Raw genomic sequence first — 10,982 nt, 5'->3', positions numbered from 1 at the left:
ACCTTTTGATTAGCAACTGAACTCTTAACCACTGTGCCACCAGGGCTCCAAGGAAGAGCCTAGAATCATAAATTCATTGTGAAGAAATAAGGAAAATGGGGTCGATGGGAAATGATGAAGAATTTCGGTATGACTAATTGGATATCACACTATAGGAAATTTCAAATAGCTAATGGTGCAGAGGTTAAGAGCTAACCAAAATGTTGGCAGTTTGAATCCACCAGCTGCTCCTTGGAAGCCCTATGGGCCCAGTTCTACTGTGTCCTACAGGGTCTCTATGAATCAGAATCGACTCTACAGCAATAGGTTTGGTTTTGGAATACTTAGAAGAATTCCCTGTGGTTGAATTTAAATAGTTGGAAAAAGGAGTGATAATCATAAAGCTTTTAAGTCATCCAACACTTTGCTACTCAAAGTTTGGCCACAGATGAGCAGTATCGGTATCACCAGGGAGCTTGTTGTTGTTGTTGTCAGCTGCCATTGAATTGCCCCCTGACTCTGGCAACCCCCTGCCCAACAGAATGAAACACTACCCAGGCCTGTGCCACCCCCGTGATCGGTTACGGGTCAGACCATTGTGACCTATAGGGTTTTCATTGGCTGATTTTCAGAAGTAGATCGCCAGATACCCAGAATCTAAGATTTCTCTCTAAAGCTGCTCAATCAGAATTTGTATTTTAACAATAAACCCAGGTGATCAATATGCCAGTTAAAGTTCAAGAAATACTCTTCTAACACATATTGAATTGAATATGCATTCACACTTGCTCTTGGGACTTTGTACATGATGTTAATTTTTCTAGGAACACTCTTCTCAGTCACCTCCTACGTCCTGGTTGATTTCTACCCTATTATTGAGTCACCATTTATAAATCACAATTTAATCCATAACAGGCCACTGCTCGTTTCCCCACTGCTTTCAACACACACACACACACACACACACACACACACACACACAGACTGTGTGTTTTCTCCTTTCTTTTACGCCAATCCCAGTTTAAGAAGTATGATGGACGCTTTTCTTGCGTATCCCAATAGCGTCCCCAACCATGTCCATCTGTTAAAACACTCATCCATATGGCATGTAATTGTGTAATATTGGTCTGTCTCCTCCTTTAGACTATAGGTTCTGGACGGTCAGGGACGTTTTAGAACCTAAGACAGTACGAGGTAGCGGTAGATGCTCAGCAAATATTTTTCAAAACTGTTCTTCTGGTTCTGGGCTTCCTGGTTGACCTAAAAGATCAGGCACCAACAAGTATTTGAATTCAATGTTAAACGTGCCGCAGTGGTAACAGATGGTGGGATAAGCCACATCTGAGAAGATAATTTAAAGAATTTCCCAGGATAGTTCTAGGGAAAAGAGATTCTGCTGCTATTGTTGCGAAAATGTCAAGTAAACACAGTGTCAAGTTAACAATCTGAACAGATTCTAAAAGATAAGATTTGCTTTTCTTCCTACTTAAAGAAAGCCTTCCCTAAAATGCAATAATTACACTTTGATTGCCCCAATCCTATTAAGGATATCTACTCTTGAGCTTTATACTAAATCCTTTAATCTCAACACTGGGGGAAAAAAAAAATTCAGCTCTATCAGAAGAGGTATCAAGCAAGGAATTGAGATGCTCTCATTAAAATCAACTTAATAATACACCACAAGCAAGAATTTAAAAGATTTTAAAAATATGACTTCACGTGGCTCAGAAGAAGTGTTTGCTCAAGGAAATGTCCTAAGTTTACCCTCATCCAAAGGGATTAACTTGTCATAAACTCATTGCTGTCGAGTCGGTTTCAACTCATAGCCACCCTATAGGGCAGAGTAGAGCTGCCCCATAGGATTTCTAAGACTGAAAATCTTTACTGCCACATCTTTCTTCTGCAGAGCGGCTGGCGGGTTTGAACCGCCGACCTTTCCGTTCGCAGCCCAGCACTTACACTGTACCACCAGAGCTCCTCTTAACCTCTCACAGTTGTAGTTACAATTCTGTGGAGTGTTAGCTTCTGCCTCCTTCATCTTCTGACCAATCTGTGCGCTCTCCTCTCTGGTTTCTTCTCCTAGGTAGGGAGTTTCCATAGTTTTGTTTTCTTTTGTTTTTTTCCATTCATATTAATACTTTCCTTTTGTAGGTTGCAGACATCAGACCATGATTTTCCTATCATGCCATCCACCGAATACATCCCCAGCCCTTCATGGGCTGAAAGAGCTGCAACTCGTTGAACCCGTTATGGTCGAGTTGATTCCGACTCATAACAACCCTGCAGGACAGAGCAGAACTGCCCTATAGAGTTTCCAAGGAGCAGCTGGTGGATTTGAACTGTTGACCTTTCTGGTTAACAGTGGAGCTCTTAACCACTGTGCCAGCAGCGCTCTGAAAGCCCTGTAAAGTCCTCGTTAATTCCATAGGATTTGAGTAAATGTAAGACAAGAAACAACTATGCAAACATTAAAAAAAAAAATTAAAAACTATCCTTCTGTTTTAATGTTTAAAGGCTGTCCAGTAACTATAGAGTGGAGAATTCTGGACTTGCAGATTTCCTGGGCCAGTATGAAAACAATAACAAGAGCAACATCAATAACATTCTAAAGTGGCCAACCTTTTATTTTCCAATATAAAGATATTAAAAAAAGAAAACACAACAAAAAAGCCTCACTACCTCGGCTCTCACCTTCGTTCTTAAAAGACAAGGTATTGTAACAATGTAACAACAATTATGATATATAAGAATGAAGGCTACTCATTTTTAAGAAAAGATACATGGCAAAATTTCACTATCATTTTTTCCCTAAGATCTATGAAAATGCTGTTGCAGACCTAAGTGTGGGAACTGTTGGCAGACTGTTATGAGATAGTGTTAAATGACAATACAGAGAATGTAAATAGGTCATTCACTATTATGCATAAATGACTCATTCTTAGCAGAAAGAATGGCATCAAATTAGCTACTCTCTAATTCAATCTCAATTATCTAAAAACAAAACCAAAAAAAAACTCCCAAAGAATAGAAGATATGATTATAGCATTGTTACTTAATTTGGGATATAATTTGTAAACACCAATGGTTGGCAAATTGCCTATTTCCAGTACTAGCTGTGCTGAAATAGTTTATTCTGAAAAAATTATATTGAGCAGTGTTCAAGTCAGACTTTTTCTTCGAGGCAGCTCTGAAATCTATCAGCTATGTCTACTGAAACATGAAACCTCATCATAAATAGATGCCATGCAAAAATAACTGAATTGCAATATAAAAGGCAATTGAATAGTACGCTTCTTAATATAAGGAAAGGGCTGTACTGTAAATGGAGTGTTATTGGTGGTAATATACATAATATAAAATAATATTTATTGAACGATCGTCTGTATGGCAGATGCTGTGCTTTGCAAATTCATACATTATCTCTCAGTAAGGTGGTAAAAGCAGGTAATAGTCTCAGCGATCAGGGGTTCATTAGCTTTGCACATTAAAAAGATGTTTCACAGTCTCAGGCTTCACCAAGAGCCAAAAAGTGATTTCGAAAATATAACCCCTTGTTCAAAAAAGGGATCAAGCAAGAGAGTGTGATGGCTTAGTTAGCCTTTGGTTTTCCTTTTGTTACGAAGGACTGTGGAGAAGTTTTAGCAAATACATGCCCTGTAAGGGCTGCGTGCAAGACATTATTTTAATGTAAGGCAGAGAGTGTACATCATTGTTGCTAAGTTAATTTGGCATGAATATGCATTTGTACGTGAATACCACTGGATACTTACTACAGAAAGATTTATCCCTGGAGTACATTATTTACTTTAAAAAAAAAAATTAGGTGTATAGTTGTTTGGATGATCAGAACACATTATGTATGTCCCTGCATAGAGACTTTAGTTCAGATAAATACAGGATGTATGTTACAGTAACCATCCCAACTCTCAACTATTTCTTCTACCCCCAGGGAGGCCTGCCCCACCTCATGCTGAGCAAGGGAAAGAGCAGCCCCACGTAAGTCTGTTATGCAATCTTCTCTGTATTACTGCTAACAAAAATGGCAACCACTGAATATATAGCAGGTGCTTAGCACTCTACTAAATGGTGTACGTAGTTATTTCCATATTATAGATGAGGATATTGAGGATTAGGGAGGCTTAGCATATAACTCAAGGTTATAGAGCTGATAAATAACAGACTTGAGAGTTGACCTGCTGTTCATCACACTATATACCGTGTTGTCTTATTCATCTAGTGCTGCTATAACAAAGAGAAATTTATTTTCTCACAGGCTAGTAGGCTAGAAGTCCAAATTTTAGGCATCATCTCCAGAGGAAGGCTTTCTCTGTCAGCTCTGGAGGAAGGTCCTTGTGGTCAATCTTCCCCTGGACTAGGAGCTTCTCTGCGCAGGAACCTCAGGACCAAAGGACGCGCTCTGCTCCCAGCACTGATTTCTTGGTGGTATGAGGTCCCCAACTCTCTGCTTGCTTCCCTTTTACCTCTTGTAAGATAAAAGGTGGTGCAGGCCACATGCCAAGGAAACTCCTTTTACACTGGATCAGGGATGTGACCTTAGTAAGCGTGTTACAATCCCACCCTAATCCTCTTTAACACAAAATTACAACCACAAAATGGAGGACAACCACACAATACTAGGAATCATGGCCTAGCCAAATTGAAGCACACATTTTTGGGGGGACATAATTCAATCCATGACATGTGTTATATTCCACTGTGACTGCTGATGTCTCTTATAACTCTTTGCTTCAGGACCATGACATCCAAATGAGTTCAAATGTAGCCAACTCCCAGTGCCTTGGCATTTGAGAAATCTAGGCTCAAGTTTTGGCTCCACACCTTATGGTTGAATGAAATTGGACAAGTTATTCAAGCCTCTCTAAACCTTCATTTTCTCATCTGTAAAATGCAGATGCTGATGAAGCTTTGTGATGGGACTGTTGTGATAGTTAAATGGGATACTTTATGTAAAACAGTCACATAGTTCTTGGCACAGCGTAGGCACTCAATGTTACATGAAGAAATGAAATCACATTAAGCTTTGTAAATTTATTTACTCTTAATGGTTTCATTGTGAATTTTTCTGAGATTAAATTAAATATATGATATACAGCCATTTTCAACAAATACAAATATTTATTAGTGCGACATTTATCCTTTTGGTTCTCAGTCCTGGGTTTCCAAAGTACACACAAGAAAGATCCCCGTACTTACGCTGACTCTTTTGACTATCATCATCAGGGGTAAATTATCCAATAGGCAAGGTAAGCACGGGCTTACTTGTGTTTACTCACTGATCGGTAGTGAACAATTTCATATAGGTTTCACCACACCACATTAAAGTGAACCCGTGTGAAAATGTTCACTACCGATTAATAAGTAAGCACAGGTAAACTGTGCTTACCTGTGCTTACTGAGTCATTTGCCCTTGTCAGGGATTGTAAATGTGAAAAGAGGCTTTGATTCTGTAGGAAAGCACTGTGGGGTTGGGAGAGAGACAGAGGCCAGCCATGCCTCAAAGCAGAATCTTTGATGTGATGAAAAAATGTGAAATTGTTCACTACAGATTAGTAAGTAAGCACAAGTAAGCCCATGCTTGCCTTGCTTGTTGGATAATCTGCCCCTGATCATCATGAGGTTGTAAATGAAGAACAACAAAGACTTTTTTTAAACCTCAAGACAGCCATAGTTAGTCTAAAACTGTACAAAAATGTGGCCTGTTCAGGCACAACATCTTTTATTTATTAATGCAGGAAAATATCCAGATAATTGAAGCAAAGCCCCAAAGCTTACAAAAAACAGTCTGATATTAGTGAAAATCTGAATTAAAAAGTATTTCTAAAGGAAAGTAGTGGAATTGCTAAGATGCTACTTTAATTGACAAAAATTTAATAAGGCTACTTTAATAAATACATGAGACTGGTCTAAGGTAGTTTTTATATGTTTACTCTTGTTTCTGTTCGCTGTCTCAATTTGCTGGGCAAACCCTTTCTGCCAAGTGATAGTGAGTTCCACGGAATCTCTGCTTCAGTTACCATAAGCCCACATCTTGGTGCTGAATTCAGGAAATGTTACTGGAGGGAAGAAAGAGATGGGGGCCTGACCTCAATCAGGAATGTTGGCCATTTACATTTACAGGTTTTGGCAGTTCTATGAAAATGGTAGGATGATGTGAAGGTAACAGAGGAAACAAAAGAAGTGTAGGTGCGTGTGAAGAATGTGGGTATGAGTCATTCTAATTTGTCTAGTGATTTTTGTGCAGAGTGTAGATTTTAATAAATTTTGTTGAATGCATCAGTGAATGAGTGAATTTTGTACATCTTTTAACTTAGGAAAACTGATAGATGGTTGTTTTTTTGATCAAAATCGTATGTAATATTTTACATGTTGCTTCTAGGAGTATAGATTTTATGGCTTTTCTGAAAAGCAATCTGGCCATACTTTTCAAGACTCATTCATACCTGTTACCCAGCAATGTCTTGACAGGTATCTCTTCTAGAGGAGAGACTTATGTATCCAGATGTTCAATTCAATATTGTTAAAAATAAGGAAACAACTTGGAATTAAACAATATATTCACCAATAGGTGCATTGATGGAACTGGTGTGCAGACACTAAGATGCTTCGCGTCTCCAAAAACAGGACGTGAGGAAAGGTTCCAATGTTAAATGAACTCAGTCAGATACACATTGCCAAACTCCATTACCACTGACAAAGGTGGCATCCTTTGAACATATAAGATTGATCAGGTCATTTCTGTGCATAAAATCTTTCAGTCGAGGTACTACAGGGCCCTACGTGCTTGGACTCCTGCTACATCTCTGATCTTGTCTCTTCTGCACTCGCCTTCTCTCACTCTACTCCGTCCACACTGGCCTCCTTGCTATTCCTTGACTGGCCAGGTACACGCTGCCTTAGGGTCTTCACCTGTTCCCTCTGCGTAGGATCCTCTTATGGAAGAGCTGCACACCTCACTTCATCACCTCCTTCAGGTCTCCTTCAGATGCTCTCTTCTCACTGAAGTCTCCCCTGGCTGTGCTATTTACCATGCTATCCATGCCTCCCTACCCCTGCCTCCCAATCTCTCGAACCTGCTCTCAGTATCATTTTCCAAGATACTGTAACATACCCTGTTACCCATTGCCTTCGAGTCAATTCCGACTCATAGCAACCCTATAGGACACGGTAGAACTTCCCCATAGAGTTTCCAAGTAGCTGCTGTTGGATTTGAACTGCCGACCTTTTGGTTAGCAGCTGAATGCTTAACCACTGTGCCACCAGGGATCCAGTATAACCTGCTAAGATTGTATTTGTTTACTGAGTTTGTTATTTACTATGCGTCAATGACTAACACCCACCTCCACCCCTAGTTATAAGCTCCATGAATGCAGGAATCTTTGTTGGCTTTTTCATGATGTATCCAAGAATAATGCTTGGCATATAGTAGGAGCTGAGTAAATGTTTGCTGAATCAATGAATTAATCAAAACATAAATACATACATAATTTACAATGCACAAATAATATATAAAAATGTCAACAGCAATTACCTCTGAGTAATGGGATTATTTGTGATATTAATTTCTACTTCGTGTCTATATTTTCTCAATTTTCTACATTGAGCATGTATTATTTTGGGATCAGAAAAATGGTCTTTATTTTTAAAGGTGTGATATCAAGATCTTTGTATTGGAAATCTAGTGCTTACAGACACATTTGGAAATGCAAAAGTCTAGTACAATTACAGTTCTAAGGAATTTTCCTGAATGTTAAATAACTTTATCCTTTCAAATCAAATAAAATTTATAATCTTAACCAACAGGTTACTGCTTTCGTGATGAGTTCTCGTAGGTCCCACCAAAAAAACCAAACCCATTGCTGTTGAGTCGATTCCAACTCATAGCGACCTTATAGGACAGAGTAGAACTGCTCCATAGGGTTTCCAAGGAGCTGCTGGTGGGTTCGAACTGACCTTTTGGTTAGCAGCTGTAGCTCACTGTAGCTCCTAACCTCTACGCAACCAGGGCTCCCGGCCCCAACAAAGGTAACGCATAATTCAGTTGCCACAGCGAAAGTAGACTGATGTGACTGGTGGAAATGGCAAAACCAACAAAGCCACAAATCTTGCCTTAAACCAAGGGCAAGTTCCCATGGCAAAAGCATTAATACTGCTTGAGAGGACTCCTTTATCACAGATAGCTGTCTATGAGTATCTTGCTTCCATAGTATCTCTGGGGAATGAGGCTGTTGAAGGATTTCATAGTGGTCTATGTGGACAACTGGGAATAAAATTAAACTTGGACAATCTTATTGAGTGCTTCACCCAATATTGGATAGTGAGACTTTACTGAGATCAGTGAAGCAGAAGCTCTTGAAGGCAACTGGATGGAGTTTCCGGCACAGTTTAAAACTTCACCATCATCCCATCATAAATCAAGGTCTTCTTCAAAGAAGTATCTTTTGATGGGTAAGGGAGGCCGATGCTAATGAATTTATTTTTCTTAAACTGCCTTAATAGACTCAAGAATTCTATTGAGCTCTTTGTAGGTACGTTAGAGTAATTTCTAAATATCCAAAGCCCATAGGAAGCTTTCCAAGAAGAGTCAACAACACTCAGTAAGTTGGAATGGGGTTGAAGACTAATCGTTAAAAAGGGTGGGGAGATTTAGCCTTGCCCATTGATTCCTGCCACCAAACATTCTGGCAGGCATATCGGAATTTAATCAATGGCCCCTCTAAAGGTACCTGGAGTTCCTATTTTTACAACTGTATTCTCTCGTAGTTCAACTAACTTCATTCCCTTGTCATGAATACATTTTATCACTTTAAAAGGTATAGATGCAAATGTCAACATATCATAAATAAAAAGAGAGTAAACTTACTATAGAGGTAGTTTTACATCAAGGGCTTTTGGCAATGAGAATATAAATGGAACTCACAAACTGGGACCCATAAACTGGCCTGGCCAACATTAAAATATTTTTAATTAGTTGTCAACACTGGAAATCTGGGTAAATGAAGCCAAAAAAAAAAAGAGTCTGGATTTTTGTCTTCTCTTTAATAATTGGTAAACCAGGCTACACCAGGCAGTGTCTGATGAATTTGGGGCCCTTTAGATTCAGCGTCTGTCTGAGTCTGCCGCTCTCTTGTTTTCATTCCAAGTATTGCCCTGCAAGGAGCTGATTTGGGGAGTCCTGGATAACACATTTCCCAGATGTATTTTCTTGCCCCAGATTTTCTTCTTCTGGAGTTTTAGAATTGTATAACCATGTCGTGAGTTATTTTTGCTCTTAGCTTTATTTATTATTTTAATTTTCATTGCATTTGAAGAAAAGCACTTTAAAATGTGATTGTATTAGGGTTTAGAGCAGGGCTTTTCTGCTGCCGAGGGTTTCATAGGTTATCTAGCAAGCTACATACACAAGTAACAAAGAATTGGACTTTTTTTTTTTTTTTTTTGGTCTTGGAGACACTGTCTGTAGAAATCACAATTCAGTAAAAGTATCTTTATCTCTCAATGGTAGTATTTGCCAACCTCCATTTTAAGGCATGTCTGTATTGCATATCGAAAGAAGAGGGGTTTTGCAATGTAGCTGAGGTGGAATTAAACATAGCCAGGTTTTCCTTCCAAATTTGTTTTTTCATTCTTGAGGTGAAAAAGAATATCTGATTCATGATTGAACCCCATAGATACCTAGCACAACGTCAGCCACTTAACCAGTGCTTAGTAAATGTGGGAAAGGTCCATGAACTGCACCACTCTAGAAGTCTTAGTGATTTTTGTATAATTCGGTCAGATAATCACAAAGATGACCTTTTAATTCTAACTCTATGCTTTTCTCTGTGAGTCTGCAGTTCAGAGAAACAAGTGTTAGCGACAGTCTCAGACAGACAGAAACGATCCTCATAAACCATGAGTGGAATGTCCATATGGTTTTGGTTTTTCTTCCAGACAAAACTCATGTAAATGATAATTGCATTATTTGAAACCAGTAGAATGAATGAAGCAATGTTGAACGTCTATATATTCAACAAGTATGCCCCCATGAGAAGACTAGTAGTTAATATGTCATATTTTTTGTAAAACTTCCATGCATATGGTATAATAAAAATATTACCGTGTGCTGGAAGTCAGAAGACTTGAATTAGGTCAAGTTCTGTGAGTTTCACTAGTTTGACCTTGGGAAAGTTACTTAATTTCCCCAAGCCTCAGTTTTCTCATCTGTTAAATGAACCAATACTATTTACAAGCTTCCATGTTGTAGTCACTGAAGGTAAATAATCTCAGTTAATAGTAATTGGTACAGTGTATTAAACACTTACTCTATCTTAGTCACTGTGAAAGTCCCTTTACATTTATCACTACGAAGTCTTACAGTATCACAGTAGGGTAGGTATGATGTTAGCCTATTATAGTCAGAAGAAAAGGAAGTCCTGGTGGCACAGTTAAGCACTCAGCTACTAATTGAAAGGTTGGTGGTTTGAACACACCCAGAGGCACCTTGGCAGACAGGCCTGGTGATCTGCTTTCCAAAGGTCACAGCCTTGAAAATCCTATGGAGCAGTTCTACTCTACACACACAGGGTCGCCGTGAGTCAGAATTGACTCAGTGGCAACTAACAGCGACCACATTAATAAGACAACTGAGGCTGAGAGGTTTGGAATGCCCTCACGGGTACACACTAATTAAGTAGCTTAATTTGTGACCCAAGCCTAGATTAACCTGACTGGAGTCTGTCCTCTGTCCTGGATGCCTGGATGCCATTCTTTCCTCACGCAGTACAACTTGCTTTTGTCAGATGTTAACCTCTTAAAAATTATTTATTTATTTGTATTGTGGTAAGCATATATATAAAAAACATTGCCATTTCCACATTCGTCACATGTACAGCTCAGTGACATTAACTTCTGTTCATCATATTATTCAACCATCACCCTTAACTTTTGTAAGAATCGTTTTTCTTTAGGATGCTCCCATTTTACTGCGACGCTGGTGCCCAGAG

General features: G+C 39.0%; 1 protein-coding gene across 1 annotated transcript in view; it reads right to left on the bottom strand.

Moving 5' to 3' along the window:
- SPHKAP (SPHK1 interactor, AKAP domain containing) overlaps positions 1-7,037 on the bottom strand; it is a 166,741-nt gene extending 159,704 nt beyond the window's left edge. The window contains exon 1 of the mRNA XM_004385841.2: positions 6,955-7,037. Coding sequence (XP_004385898.2) covers positions 6,955-7,037 — 83 coding nt within the window. The remainder of the gene's footprint in view (positions 1-6,954) is intronic.
- Positions 7,038-10,982: the final 3,945 nt, after the last annotated feature.

This window comes from Trichechus manatus, unplaced genomic scaffold (genome assembly GCF_000243295.1).
Source record: "Trichechus manatus latirostris isolate Lorelei unplaced genomic scaffold, TriManLat1.0 scaffold00147, whole genome shotgun sequence".
In the NCBI taxonomy this organism is placed as follows: Eukaryota; Metazoa; Chordata; class Mammalia; order Sirenia; family Trichechidae; genus Trichechus; species Trichechus manatus.
This window is presented reverse-complemented; position numbering and strand designations above follow the sequence as displayed.